This window comes from Silurus aristotelis, assembly GCF_946808225.1.
Source record: "Silurus aristotelis genome assembly, chromosome: 12".
NCBI classification, from domain to species: Eukaryota; Metazoa; Chordata; class Actinopteri; order Siluriformes; family Siluridae; genus Silurus; species Silurus aristotelis.
Window position 1 is genome coordinate 10,152,908 of NC_139585.1, and position 16,441 is coordinate 10,169,348.

Sequence of the window (16,441 nt, forward strand, 5' to 3'; positions counted from 1 at the left end):
CCCCCAAGCTATCATGCAAGCATCATAAACACCATAAAGCCATTAAAAGTTTGTCACTCCAGCTCTGCACAGCTCATCTCAACTGCCATTTCTTTACCGCCCTTCTCATCTTATCCTCTCCTGCTTTGGTGCTTTCTCTCTGCACCAACATGTCTCTCTGTGGTCCTAACAGGCCCTTTTAGAACTCGCTATGTAACATTATTTACATTGCTGTGCTGTAATTATGACTGATAAGAGTGTGGCTGCGATTCCAGTTCTGATTAAGCACAGCGCCTGCAGTTCATCTGGAGTTCAACCTTGATCACTTCATCTCTTTATTTTCCTCTTTTCCTCTCTGCTTTGGATTTTTTTTCTAGTCGTGTTTGCTATTTGTGTGTTCCAACATGCTGTTTCGTAACTCCCCAACTACTCTCATTAAAATGAATGTAAAAGTGAGTGAAGGCAGAAAACAACAGGTCTGAAATGTCAATTAGAGTTTTATAATGTTTCATTGCTAACTGAAATAAAACAGGCTGTAATAACTTAACTATTATTTTATTCACATTTTATGCAAATTGTGCAACCTTTACAATTCTTACCATCAACTAGACTCGATTAGAAACAATAAAATCCATATTTATTCTCACACTGCATTTGAGCTATTAAAGAAAATCTGACACATTTCCTGCACAATTTTGCATATCAAAGCACAAAAGCATGACACTAAACCACTGACTTCAAACCCTGCTAAAAAATGATTCCACGAACTTGCTTTGTTTCCTCCCTGCTGTAGAATAAGCCTAAAGCTACATCACCCCCTTCTGGTAACAATCAATAATCTGTGCTTCAGTATATTTTTATATTAAACACATAACAGTGTCACGTGTCATTCCATAGCTTTTCAGAATGCTTTTGCAACCCAAGACATGAATTTATTGGTAACTGTTGTGGGTACAGCAAATTGTCTTAAAAAGGCAATAGACTTGATACTGCTTCCTTCTGCATATTTGTGGGAAGAGTATGTAAACCCATAGTTATTCCTGATGTCTGAATTGAGTTGTGTGCAATTTTGATAATAAATTCAATTAACAAGTGTGGGGGAAAAAAAAAATAATAATTTGAATAATATATCAGACATGGTCACATGGTTATAATTCGCAAAGCAGATTTTAATTCCAATAATCGGACTTTCGTTCACATAATCAGATTTGACCTGCTATAAGAACAAAGCTGACAGCTACAAGATATGAGAGAAATCTCACTACCTGGTACAATAAATGTGTTCTGAACTTAATTGTGGCATGCCTATATGCTGGTTAAATGAGCTGGATGTGGTTGAGTATTGCTTAACATGTCCTATACCTTGGTCTGAAAGCAGCAGTATAGCTGGGTCAGGTAGGGGTGTTTTCTGGCCAGAGCAAGGATGCGCTTCTCAGTCAAAGTGCAGTCGACATCATCATCCTGCAGGATGACGTCTTTCTTCAAGACCTTCACAGCATACACCTCATCTGTGCCTCTCAGTTCAGCTAGCATGACCTGAAAGGGAAAAATAGGAGACATCAATTTTTATTTATATATTTATTTTTATTACACACATATCTTTGTATGCTAGCTACATTTAGAGCCTTCTCCACTATGAAGTAATATTTTAATAGATTTTGGTATAATAAATACTAGAGTTTCAACCCTACAAGTGAAGCACTGTATCAATACGTAAATCAATATATTATACAGGCACACACACATACATATGTTTCTATTAATCCTTTTTCATAATGTGCGATGGAGTGCTATATAATAACAATATTTATATGTTGCATATCTTCTAAGATGAGAGTTAACTTTTTACATTTACATTTGTACTAGATTCTGTATTACATTATGCCAAAATAAAATTATTTCCCACCTTTCCAAAGCTCCCTTTGCCCAGCACTTTAATAAAGGAAAAGTTATCAAGGTTCATCCTCTTTGACTGAAAACTCTTTATATCTCCATTCTCATGGCCCTCGTTCACTGTGCCTTGAAGCCCAGTGGCCACTGAGGATGAGGACGAGGAAGACTTGTGCTCTTGACCAAATGACAAAGCCTTACGTATGCTCTCAAGCTCAGCCAGCTCTGAGAAAGAAAGTAAATTAAACAGTTCATTACTTAATACATAGAAGAAATGCTGCAGGTTGATACCACACATATAATTGATTTAGAATATTTTAAAGCAAATTTGTAAAAAGGAAAACATGGTGAAACATGGAAGCTCAAATATACTATAATAGCAAAAATCCTATCCAATCTCTACCTACTACATACAGACTAAAATGTTATTACATTGATGTTTTAAAGAACAACAATATCCCCAGATCATCCCCAGACAAAAGTCTGTTATTTAATATAGACTTTTTACTTTGTAAATAGGCATTCAAAACAGTGGATTATAATCAGACTAAAGACACTAAAGAAATAAAGTGTAAACTGTTCTTTACCCTGTTCACAAGGTGATGTCGGAGCTGATTTGCAGCGATCTGAGTCTTCTAATGAGGCTTGCTCTGAAGTGGCTGGCTGAGCGTCCTGTCCTGGAGTCAACTTCATACAGAACAGAAACATTAAAGTGTATTTTACTGTTATTACTGTCCTTTTCTATCTATAACTATCTTTCTTTTTTCATAGGTATCTTCTTCTTCTTTTTCTTCGTCAATTACTGTCATTCGTTAAAAAATTTGAACCATGTTCATAACACAGTTATCACAGTTATTATAACAGTTTTAAAGGCTGAGCTGTATTTACCTTTTTCCTGCGCTGAGTGCTGTTAGAAATCTTGTCTGGTGTCACTCCGAGATCAGACAAAACCTTAGCAATTCCTCTTGCATCTACCCCACAATTAGGAGCTACATTGGTCTCACAACGCCGGTGAACGTTCATTTTACAAACTGCAACATAGGAAGAAAAAAATATTTAACAATATAGAAAAATCATTTTTAATCAAAAATCAATGTTATGATCAATTTCTGAAACCTTAAGACTTCAAGCTTAATCAATCACAAGGACTGAATTAGGCTTTTATAGATGAAGATCCCAGGGGGCACTTTAATGAATGAAGATCCCAGGGGGCACTATTACTCAAATTAATTTCTGGCATTGGCCGACTCTGGTTAGATCTGACTAATATCTAAAATTGATCACAAATTGTACAGTAATGTGTGAATTTAAAGTACGGTGAAATGTTCTTAATGTTATTATATTGGTTTTCTTGCATTATCAATTATCCCCCCTCCCCCACCAAAAGAAGGAAAAATATGTAAAACACATTCCTCACAACACCCTTACCTTTGCACTGCAGCCCTTGCCGCATCAGCCCCCAAAGTAAGGAGCCGCAATGGTCGCAGAAGGTCGGTACTTTATAATTGTGAATGCTGAACTTGTGAGGCATGTTTACACTGAAGCGCTGAGAGCCAACCTGTGTGCAGAAATGACATCCATAACACTTATTATTCATTCATTGTTCTTGAAAAAATAAAAGTACTATAAAAGTCTGAGTGAAGATTAACCTCCTCTGGAGTGTCATCCTTTTTTAGGCCTGGACACTTTGTAATGATGAGTTCGTGGCATCTTTTATGAACTACACAGGTGCAAACTGTAAAAATATAATATATAAAATTATTATTATTATTATTATTATTATTATTATTATTATTATTGTAAGTATACATTTATATATATTATATAGTATATATTTTTTTTCTCTAAATTAAAACAGGTTAGAGTATTGTAAAGAAAACTAAGGAGATGTAAAGGTTATAGGTTCCAACCTTGACACTGATATCCTTGTTTTCCTAATACACCCCTGCAAATGAACACAGAAAACACATGTTAGACTAACCAGTTATCACGCTCTGTCAACACGTATACATGTCTGAATTTTCCACACCACAAAACGTGTAAAGGCTTTTGTGAGCAGTAGAGGACGCCATTTGCTCAACAAAACCCTGTTGCACAATGCTTACTGATGTAGAAAAAAGACAACATTGTATAGTGTTACACACAGACACACTGTTGTTTGGTGTCACACAGGTACACAGTTATGCAAATTGACTAACTGCACGGCCTTGAGACCAAAAAAAGAACCAAACAGCCGAGGGCTAAAAATATTCACAGCTGTCTCCCTACTCCATCAGCACATCTTATTGTGTCCAGAAGGGACTTGCTGAAATAGATGTCTATATCACAGTAGCATATAGTATAGAAATGTAGAAGGAAAATGCGATTAATAATTAAAGTCTCATTTATCTGTAAAATAAATAAAGCTAAGGCCATTTATGTTAATCTAGTATTTTTATTGTATTTGTTGTGTATCTTTAGAAGCATTAAAATGATATTTCTGTACATTCAAAATATAAAATATATAATATACTCCATAACCTGTTACCATTATCCTTTATTACTTTAATGCGGTACTGATTGAAAACCCAACATATTTTTATTTTTGATTTCTGGCATCAACATTTAGAAATTTGCATAAAAACAGGTAGATGGAAATACCAAGAGATGAACAGATTAGAGAGAAAGAGAGAGAGAGAGAGAGAGAGAGAGAGAGAGAGAGAGATAGAGAGAGAGAGAAAGAGAGAAAGAGAGAAAAAGATGTATATGCTCAAAGTAATCTGATAACTCTAAAGAAATACAGGCAATAATTCAATCAACGTGCACACATTTCAATAATCCGATCACAGTAAAATATGTGGTCTACAAGAATAAACTAATAATAGCATTTATTTTAGCAGAACATTGTTTATTGTCAAACTAAACAAACTACGGTAAATTTTTCTTTCATTAATGATGAGTTGCAGTTCAGCTGGCAACTGGCTCAAAGTTTCAGGGTTTGATTAAAAGGCAAACACTGATCTGGGAGTTTTACGGTTACAGATTTCAAATCCTTTTTTGAGCTGTCGTAATACTGGATTTTTTTCTTTTTTGCCTAAAAGTTATGGCTGGTTCAGTTAATTAAATCATTTTATAGTAAGAGAGAGAGAGAGAGAGAGAGAGAGAGAAAGAGAGAGAGAGAGAGAGAGAGAGAGAGAGAAAGAGAAAGAGAGAGAGAGAGAAAGAGAGAGAGAGAGAGAGAGAGAGAGAAAGAGAGAGAGAGAGAGAGAGAGAGAGAGAAAGAGAAAGAGAGAGAGAGAGAGAGAGAGAGAGAGAGAGAGAGAGAGAGAGAGAGAGAGAGAGAGAGACCTTACCAAATGAAGTCACGACAGTGGGAGCAGTAGGTGGGCTGTCTCAAGTAAGTAGCCATAAACTTGTGTCCATTCACCTGATGGACACGTCTGCGTACTGCTCCCTGACGCTTACGGGGCCGCATCCGCTCACGGAACACTCGTTCTTCATTTTCCCCAGATGCAGCAGCTGTCAGACACAGAGTCAAATAAAGATTAAATTACCCAAGAATTTAGACAATGAGACAGAGCAGAGCAGACGTGTTACTGTAATGATGTAATCTCTTACATAGAGCTCATAGAACAAAGTATACAAGATGTTCAAATTCTGAAACACTGCTCATGTTTCAGCAGCTAACAATAAAGTATATTATTAAAAAAAACCCTCTATGTACAGTAATGCCACAGTCTAAACAACAATAACGATAACAAGTAATGATTGACTCTTATTAAATACATAAAATGTAGGGACAACATGAGAGTGTCTAAGTCAGTTTTTAACCCCAGACTGACTACTTTCCTTCTACATCTGACCACACACTTATACACACTCTCTCACATAGAGGCAGAAATATCTTATGCTGTACTGCATGGGGGAAACACACCCATAGGTCTATGCTAAATTATCCCTCTTTCCAATGGAGTAAAATGGAGTTTGAGATCACCATAGGCAGCAGAGTATAATAACAAACAGATCTTTCATTCCTCCCACTAATAGCTCTCCTGAAGGTTGTACAATGTGTTTTTGTGTGAGAGAGAGATAGAGAGAGGAGAGAGTAAAGAGGAAGAGAAAGAGAGACCTAAAGCCTGAGGGCACCTGACTGCGTAGCCACGTGCTCTGCGTAGCCATGTGCCTTAACACAGGTCAAATCACGCAGCCTGAGGGAAATTACAATACATGGAGAAAACATTGTGTGTGTGCATAACACATGCACAACTGAACATCAGGATTTGGCATAAAATCTATTCTGTCCTAAGGAGAGTTTGAATAAAATACAAACCCAGTTTAATTTTTATCTGATTTGCTGTATTTTGATATTTTTATGCTCTGATGTTTGGGTTCAACTTGTACGAAAGATTGTCATGCCATGTCTGATTCACATTCAAAATGTAATTAAACTGTGTATCAGGTTTAGATTAAATCTGATTATTTGTTTGCTTGTATGTGGATTTGTTGATCATTATTAGTAATTAGATCATTGTGATTCTGTTTACTAGTAATCAGGTAAACAGCCGTCGTGTGTGTGCATTTGTGTAGATGTCTTAATATGAACTGGACAAGCAACCCTTCCTTTTACAACAAAGTTTCCAGGAATTAAAAATCATATTGTGGCTGGTGTATCTTGTTTGACCTACTTTTACAAACATATGCACCATAATCATCTGTTGCCTCTTTTTCAGCTTCATATAAGTGATCTGCTGGAATGTGCTTTATATTTGCATATGTTTTGTTGGGTATTTTGCAGCAAGGGCAGATGCTGAGGAGAAGGAGGAGGAGGAAGGGACTTAAGAGGGATAGATGTGCTTACATAATGCATTATCTGATTAGAAAGCAAACTATAACAGTGCAGACAAACAAATTACAAATCGTCAGTAATGCCTAAGCTATCACACATTTTCACATTGCACACAAAATCACAAACAAATAGACACAGACATTTAAAAGGAACCATACAAGAAATACATTGGTACTGACAAGGCTTTAATGCATCTAATATGTTTTTATAAATAGCAACTGCAAAAATGACACACTTGACATCATCAAGAATCATGGTTTACATATAAATGCAAACATACAGCCTGGTGACACCCTCTGTGAATTCTATGGTTTTACAAATAAGGTAATAAAAAGCATCTGGTCCTTAGCAGGTCTAAGATTCATCATCCTAAGATTAACAGCACATGACACAATACACTCTGTCATTATTAACTTAAAAAAAAAAAATAAAAAAAAAAATATATATATATATAAACAATACACCTTTACTGCTTTAGTAAGATTTAAGAGGTTAAGTAGCAGCCAGGTGCTGCTAATTAAAAGCCCTTGATTAAGTGATCATCAGCGAGTGTGAGGACCTCTATTCAAGCCCAAGTTTTAGAAGTTTTGCTAATACAATTACAAGGAGGAAAGAAATCAACAACAACTTTTCAACTTTTGCTGCCCATAAATCTGGGAAGAGTTAGAAGGCCATTTCCAAACAATTTAAAGATTATTTACAGTGAGAAAGGTTATTCAAGTGGAAAACATTTATGACAGTTGTCAACCTTCCCAGAATTGGACAACGCAGCAAATTGTTGCCTTTGCACTGTTTGCAGCAGGTTGCACACGATGCACTTTATTTGGTGAGGACACTTACTAGTCTTTAGCCCTGTGTTTTCTGTGATTGTTGTTTTATGTAGCACCAGGGTTCAGGAGGAATGTTGTTTAATTTTACTGTGTACTGCGTCAGCTATATATGGCTGAAATGACAATAAAAGCTTCTTGATTGAGAAGCCAAAGCCCCCCCCCCCCCCACACACACACACACAAAAAAAAAAAAGGGAATACTGTGCATTGGTTAGAGAAAATGCAAAAAAACCCAAAAGTAGCATCTCAAACTCTACAGACCTCATTTAGCAGGTTAAATGTGAAAGTACATATACATACTTTTATACACGTGTGCGTGCATGTGTGCATGTGTGTGTATATGAGTTCAGATACTTAATGATATAATTCTATATATCTATAATTTACATTTAGAATCTTTTCATCTTGTTTTTGATAAAATATGCAAAATAAAAAACCTTCTATGAGAAAATTTTAAAACATTTGAATAATACAGTGTATGTGAGAAAATGCTCATGTGCATCAGTGACTGCAAATGATATATGCTTTAGCACTCTTCTTAGACCTCAGATGTTTAAATGATGTTCTGATGTTCTTTTAGGTGTTCTTATGTTTTACTATGAAACAAGTCTCTGGTAATCTCCCTTTCTTTCTTTCTTTCTTTCTTTCTCTCTCTCTCTCTCTCTCTCTCTCTCTCTCTCTCTCTCTCTCTCTCTCTCTCTCTCTCTCTCTCTCTCTCTCTCTCTCTCTCTCTCACACACACACACACATACACACGCACACGCACACGCACACAAAAGCATCACCTGTAGATACATAAAGGCATGACCACATTCAGCAGATGGAATTCAAAAACAAACTGTATAAACAAATTGGTGCATTTGAAAGGAGTTTCCATCTACATTGCTTTGTTAAATCTCTGCATAAAGAAAAACATAAGGCTTTTTGCCAAGATGGAAAACTGGCATGCCAATAAAGCATGATGTAACCAATAGAAATGGAAATTCTTTTTTTAAAATAAGCAATGACATTCCAAGTGCTTACACCATACCTTAAAAAATGCTCCACTGTCTGGCAGCTCAGATGTCCAAACATAATTTAACCTTAAAACAGTGCGGTTTCTCCACAACCACATGATCTTACCGCTTAACATTTACATGATTCAACACCTAACTGATAATCAGGATTATGACTAACAGCTTTTATTATTATTACTTTGGCCATTTTACTGCTTCATTTTGTAAATGAACAAAGGGCAGAATAAACAATTCATGTTTTGTTGCCAGCTTAGAAGCCTAATATTTGTGAAGCATTTACTGTGAGTGTAAAACACAGCAAAACCCTCTTTTCTTGTCCCTGTTTTTAAAATCCCTCAATCCTTCTCATCATCCTCAGTTTTTAAGTTCCACTCTCCTCTCATGAAATTCTCTCCCTTGTCCCTCTCTGTGTCAGCGTAGTGTGGAGAATGAATCGTGCAGGAGGCTGAGCTGATGAGAGGGCAGGCTGAGTGGAACCGAGGGCCATGTTCGCCCACTGCCAGACTGCCAGAGGACAACAATTCAACGCCAACACCACTTCAGCCCCAGACAAACTATAAACAAGCAACACAAGCACACTCCAAGCCAGCCACGGTTCAGCCACACACCACTAAAAACAATATTAATCAGAGAGAAAGAAAGTGAGAAAAATTACACATCTGCTGGAAGCACAATATGGGTCCATATAATTGCTTGAGGTCAATTAATAACACGATAGCTGAAATTGATCAGAGACAGATTCATATTTCAGGGCACTGATATGGGAACTATTAAAAACATGAGACATTTTTATAATAAAAGCAAAAATGACATTGCCCAGTGGTCATGGTTTTAACTGGTTGGCTATCAATTAAGATATAATTAGTTTTGCATGTTAACTTTAAATCAGTTAACACACAATGAAAGTCTGTCTCACCTTATATATCTATTCTCAAATCCCCAAATATGTATTCGACAAGGATGTAAATTATTAAAAGTCTATTATTAAAAGTGCTATATAAATTGAGTTGGGGGTTAATATTTTCAGAAGGGATTTGTTGAAAACAATTGTATAATATTAATTGTTTACTGAATTCACCACATATTTGGGGTAAAAAGAGATTAGTGTAAATGTGATATTTTGCTGAACTGTTCTTTTGTAATGTTTGGTGAGAGCTCATCTCATTTGTCTTCCTTAGATTTAGACTGACATGACAAAAAGCAGACTGACAAGGGAACAGAGATTTATTCTTCAATCTCTATCTATCTCTTTCTCTCAAAAACACACTAGCTAAAGATAAAAACAGGGAAATGATGGACATGCTGTGTCTAGAAGAGATGTTATCTAACAAGCCATCTGGCAAATATCTCTTGCCTGCTCTCTTTCAACATATTAGAGCAGAGCAAAATGCTCTAATCTGTAGAAATACTACATTCTAAAAAAACTACAACTTCCATGAATACACAAAAAGTGCACCATAGCAATATATTGAGGTGCTAAAGGCATTCTGAGAACAGATTTTGAACAGATGAGGACTTCAGACCAATCTATTTTACAAGCAGGTCTCTCATCTCTTGGCCTCTTTCTCTCTTTGCCTCTCCAGACCTTGTTCTCGCCTTTTTTTTCCATCCCTGGAAACCTGTAAGCTTACAGCCTGGTTTCCATGACAACCTCTGCAATCTAAACGATCGGAGCGCTAGGGCTGCCCTGCTGTACAAACACAAGGAGAGAGTGGAAAAGACCCTGAACACACTCATGAACCGATCGATTCAAACATGACGGAGATAGCGGTAAAGATCTAAGCAGAGAGAAGGGATGGAGAGAAGAGAATGATGGGAAAGGCTCAGGCTTAAAACAAATCACTGAGAGAGAGAGAGAGAGAGAGAGAGAGAGAGAGAAAGAGAGAGAGAGAGAGAGAGAGAGAGAGAGAGAGAGAGAGAGAGAGAGAGAGAGAGAGAGAGAAAACACAAGTGTCTAAAAATAGATCTCTCACTTCACCATTCTCTCCAGAGCTGCATGTGTTTGCATGGTAATTGGTGATGGGTTGCACACATTAGGAATGAATTAAGCCTCAGACAAAGTTGAGGTGAGGATAAAAAGGGGACATTGGTGGGCACAGAATGTATAATGAGGAAAGTGAGAACAGAAACTGGGCAGGTTTTTGTTAAAGTAATGGCTTGGTATTTCATCTTTAAATTAAGTACATATGTAAGAAAATGTCCACTTTAATTGGAACACATGCACTTCTTCGGCAGAAGTAAAATGCAAAAAATCATACAGATACAGGTTGAGAACTTGAGTTAAACTGTTGGTCTCCTATGAGTTTTCACACACAATAGTCTTGAAAGGATAGAGTGTAAAACAAATAACTTCTGGTGTTCACAGGGACTGCAGAAGGAAACATCTTGTTGACCTTTAGCTGTTCTAGCCCATCCACTTTATGGTTTGATGTTTTGTGCATGCTGAGATGCTTTTCTGGACACCACGGTTGTAAAGAGTGATTATCAGAGTTACTCTATTTTTCTTTGCAGCTTTAACCTATCGGGACATTTCCTCTGACCTTTCTTATCACCAAGGCGTTTAAAGCAACTGCATGTTTCTTGTTTTTTACACAATTCTGAGTAACCCCAGACTATGTGTAAAATCCCGGGAGATTTTCTGAAATACTCAAAACAGTCCTCCTAGTAGCCTTTTCTCCTATTCTAATGTTTGATGTAAACATTAACTTAAGTTTTTAAACCTTTATCTGTAGGATTGTATGTATTGTGCAGCTGTCATCGTTAATAAATACATATTATTGTACCCGATACCGAAGCAACAAATACTAAATAAAGAAAATAGAATTTTGGGGGGAATAATATCTGATGTACTTTATGTAGTGTCCTAAGTAGTGTTTTAATACTAGTCCTAGTTACTTTTGTGTGGTTATGTTCTCTTCTGTGGCACCTTGTTCCTGAGGGAAATGTTGTTTTCACTATACTGTATATGGTTTGAATGCCAAAAAAAAAGGCCTAAGTGACATGACTACTTTATGTACAGTGTATATATAAAGTCTCTTCAAATTAAAAAAAACAAACAGCTAATTCTCTTCCTCTTCCACATTTAACATGTTTCAAGACAAATCATTCACCACCTTTATATTTTTACACTTACACACTGAGAATAAATAGCCGTTGCAAAATAATTTATTTTACGCGTGCAACTTCATAATCACAATCCAGGGGAACAGCATATGGTCAAGAGCATAATCAGATTTCTAAGAAAGACTGAAACGTTAAATAAATTAAAAAAAATAACAATACAGAAATATTTCAATATTCTTTAGGAGTGTTAATAATCTTTACAAATGAAATATAAAACATGAAATATAAAATCTTAAAGAAAAGAACAATAATTACGGGAATTATATTTGCATCTGGAAAGCAAGCAAATTTGGTAGGTGTTCAGGTGTTAACTTGAAAATAGTTGTGTGCAATATGTCTCAAAATTATTAGGTTCGTTTCTCAATATTGGAATTTGGACTGTGTATGCAGGTTGAGGGTGGTCAAGCAAGATAGGCAAAATGATCTCTTAAAAAATAATAAACACAAAGGTTCGCAATTGATGGTTGACGGCACACGTACAAGTAACATCCCTGGGATTCCAGCTAAGTACATACGATAATCCATAGCTTAGTCTCATTTGCTATTTTGAGACATCTAAACCCTGTTCGGCAAATATAATGAATACGGCAGAAACTTTTCTGTCCGTGAACATACATATATACATATATATATACATATATATATATATATATATATATATATATATATATATGCATGCATGCAGACACACACACGCACGCACAGATAAATATTTAAGAATTAAACACACCACCAGTGCACCCAAGTTCTCTAGTCAGTGTTATTAAATAAATTAAATCCTGCTCATTGCTTTAGTTAGTGGCTGGTGGGTGATTCTTTTCTAAATATAAAAACAACATGAACACGTACTGTATGACCAACTCTTCTCACGTCACACTTTACATCCCACAGTATAGCTGTATGTGTAACTCACAAGTTTCAGTATAAAATTAAACACAGGCTTGATATGCTTGTTTTAGCACCCTGACAGAAGAACAGACAGCATAAATATCTCTCTGATGTCATCAGTGATGATCAAAAATAGACTAATTCAGAAAGCCCAGATGATTTGATGAAGTGAATCAATTTTTATTAACTTCAGTTTATGCCGTGAGGAAGCAACATACAGGACGCACCATCTCTATTTTAGCCTTCTGTGTATGAAATTTAGTTTTTCCTGCGAAGGGTTTTTTGGCAGTACAGAGGAAGATGATGCTGCTCCAAGTGGGACTCACTCCAAATCTAATAATTACATGGAGGCTGTCTTTCTGACACAGGGCTTGTACAGTCAGCAACATACATTTTTTTTTCTCCCATCATGAACTACTGTTGAGCAGAGCAGGGCCAAGCAGGTGGGATTATGGGTAATGGTGCAGGGATTGTGGGGAGCTGCAGCACAAGCTATTCAGAACTGCATAGCCTCAAGCATCACTGAAAATAGCTCAGCTTTCCCCCACAGCGTTGGAGAGTTTCTCTTGTGTGTAAGTGTGTGTCATCGATTGGCCTGTCTATGGAAACAGAAAAGTCCAACAGGATACTGCTCGCTTTCGTTGCCATGGAAGTACAAGGTCATGTTAGGGTCATCATTACGGAAAGAAATTGGATATTGTGTATTTGGGATATGTATATTGAATATTTTAATGTCGGCTTCTATAGACCTAACTAATCGGAAAGTAGATTTCAATTCTTTGAAAATGATTAGGATGGTATCTTGATGGCTATTTATCTTACAGTGCTCTGACACATTTAAGGTAGCTGGTTGCAAACTTTAGTTCAGTCATGACAAGCAGGAGTAACAAAGTCAACAAACAACAACAGAAGGAATATAGTCATAAAGATTTTATTTTGGAAACGAGTGGCTTATTTGGCTTGCAGAAGTTTGTATATTTGTATAAAATACTTTAACACTTAAATTAATATACTCAAACTAAAGGTTACTTTCAGAAAAATTTTTTAATTTTATTGGGATATGGTACACATCACATGACTATTGTCATGGTATAATGTCTGAATGATGGTCAGTTTGAATGTCTCAGATTCGAATAGAATTATCATTAATTATGATGAGATTACTTGTGAAGACAAGCCACAATTGAAATCCTGTGGAAACAGATGCACCAAAACTACTGGAAAATTACAGGGAAACTATATAAATATGTTGCATTTGAAGGCTGTAAATTTCATTAATGCAAAGCCAAAACAGGTGAAGGTCTACTAATATGTTGAAAGTTTTATTGTTAACATGCTATTTGTGTGTTTATGGAAGTACATCTACTGGTCTATTCGTTGTCACTCATTTTGTAGCCCATGTAATATCACCCCAGCCAGGCAAAGCACTTGCCTCTGGGTGGATGAAGCAAATCAACCAGAAATCAATGAGCATGCGAACGAACAGGGTCACACACTGCGGCGGGCTTCCTGGAACAGAGCAGAGATCATGACCAGGGCTTAGTGCAGGCCTGTGCAAAAAGAGACCAATCCAATGAAGCATAAATGATGCTGCACTTTCATTAACAGCCTATGCAAAGTGACCAGGCACTGTACACACGGTGCTGAGCCATGCCCACACATTAGCACAAAACAGCTGTTTGCAGTGAGACACAGACAAGCTAGAATTAAACTGAAATTAGTTACCAACACCACGCAGCAGGGGCTTGTGATTACAGTGTCAACCACACACCAACACCATTATCGTTTTACACACTAATCATCCATCTGTGTGTTTGTTTTTGGTGTGTGTGTGTGTGTGTTTGTCTGCTAATCCTGGCAGCATCCTCTGGAATTCAGGAAGATATTATCTCAGGATGTTGGTAAACCAGCCCAGTATGCTTAAAGCTTTATCTACATTAGAACTGTCAGAAGAAATTTATGTTTGAATGTTCCTAATATTTCTGTTTCTAAGAAATATTCTCAATTGTTTGTGGTCCAAAGTGTTCCTATCAGTTATGTAAAAACATACACATTTCCTTAACTTTGTGGTGACCTTTATAGTGAATAGATCTTAGCCCAGCTGCATGTTGAAGTGTCTAAAAATAAGTACACACTATATAAAAATGGAAGGAAAACATTACTACTAATTATTAAAACAAAACAGATCCTGCAACATTGAATGTTTTGATTATGATATTGCCTGACTTTGTGATTTTATGTGATTTATAAACATACTGTTATATTACAGGTTATGTTAATATGTATGGCACTATAAAATTGTAGACATGCATTGTGATTTTCAAAAATGTAATCCCCTGTGACTGCCACATTACCTATGCTACAATGAGTAAAATGCAGGACTGAATATAAATTTATTTTTGAGGCACTTTTAAAACTAAAAAAATCTAAGTACAATATAAATGCAGCATTTACTGTGTACTACTTTGTGTTAGCTACTTTGAATATACAGCTGGACAGCTGATTGTTCATTAGATTGCTGGCCCCACAAAAAATATGAAGGTATAGGCAAAGATCAGAATAAATAAAGATATTATTCTGGCCGATAGAGAAATTTCAGTGTTTCAGTCTGGAGGGAAAACTGCTTGATGTCAAACCCAGTTTATATACATATCTTCATTTGTGCAACAAACAGCTCCTCAGTAAAAAACTAAATTAAATAAATCTTTTAACATTCTGAAAGTAAAGGCTGTCCATGGATGAACTTTTTGATATTGTGAGAGAATATATGAAGTTCCTGTAGAAAGCCAAGATGAGCTGAAATGTGTGCATTTTATATCCTGAAACGGATATGTGGTGGTTCATTAGATTTGCTCCAGTGCACAGGAAGCTTCAGTGTGCCAGCCTGCAGTCGAGAGCTGCAATATTGCGTGGGAGCTTTTCAGGTTGCTCAGACGCTATGATCCTCGCATTTCCGGCACCCACACACACTTTCAGAGTTTTAAAGAGTGGGATTTCCCTGCAGATAGCTGCCACTTTATCCAACACTTTCTCCAACATACACAGACACACACACACATACAAACACACACACACACACACACACACACACACACACACACACACACACACACACACACACACACACACACACACACACACACACACACACACACACAAACACACACACACAATGTTGTTGTCAAGCTAGCACAGGAAGTGCCAAACTTATTGTTATAGCGTATATGTATCAAAAAAGCAGAAGACCATTGTAAAACAAAACAGAACCTTCTTCAGATCAGAAGCAGTTCAGATAAAGCACAGACACATTGATTATCTTCCTGCATTTCAAAAGTTTTTTAGTCGGAAAACATCTTAAATTTTAATGTCTGTATTTATTATCATTTTACCTTCACTGGAAGATCCTGACAAGTCGATGATGACATAGACTTTACCCTCAGGCTCCAGGTCAATCTAAGGATAAAACACACACGGATCAGAGATTAAAGGATTTGCACTCTATTTCACTCACATTTCACTCTTATTAATTGATTCAGAAATTATACAATCACTGTGACATCAATGCACTATTCACAACCCATTTCATAATACCATGCATCTCATCAGTCTCTGTGCTTTACACCTATAAGCATAGTTAAAATATAAAATATAAAATATGTTGTATACTTATTTGCAGTACATTCTCAATAATGGTTTATAACAGGCATGCTTTATCTGATATATTTACCAAATATACTACACTGATGACTTCCCTTCTTCTCCTTATTTTTGCACTTGTATTTTTGCAGTTCTATTTTAGTATAGCATAACAAGATAAGTACGCCGGATTTTCTTAGCGCACTATGCTGCCATACTGTTGCATTTTTTTACAATTTCCCATATAGCTGTTT

The 16,441-nt window shown here is 36.4% G+C and overlaps 1 protein-coding gene across 1 annotated transcript in view; it reads right to left on the reverse strand.

Annotated features, from left to right (window-relative positions):
• Positions 1 to 16,441, reverse strand: part of prkcea (protein kinase C, epsilon a) — a 55,326-nt gene that overhangs the window by 21,444 nt on the left and 17,441 nt on the right. Inside the window, exons 2-10 of the mRNA XM_083556493.1 lie at positions 15,941 to 16,004; positions 5,202 to 5,367; positions 3,780 to 3,814; positions 3,519 to 3,604; positions 3,298 to 3,427; positions 2,758 to 2,900; positions 2,457 to 2,556; positions 1,886 to 2,094; positions 1,342 to 1,515 (exon numbers count right to left, since the gene is read on the reverse strand). Of these exons, the coding sequence (XP_083412619.1) occupies positions 1,342 to 1,515; positions 1,886 to 2,094; positions 2,457 to 2,556; positions 2,758 to 2,900; positions 3,298 to 3,427; positions 3,519 to 3,604; positions 3,780 to 3,814; positions 5,202 to 5,367; positions 15,941 to 16,004 (1,107 nt within the window). The remainder of the gene's footprint in view (positions 1 to 1,341; positions 1,516 to 1,885; positions 2,095 to 2,456; positions 2,557 to 2,757; positions 2,901 to 3,297; positions 3,428 to 3,518; positions 3,605 to 3,779; positions 3,815 to 5,201; positions 5,368 to 15,940; positions 16,005 to 16,441) is intronic.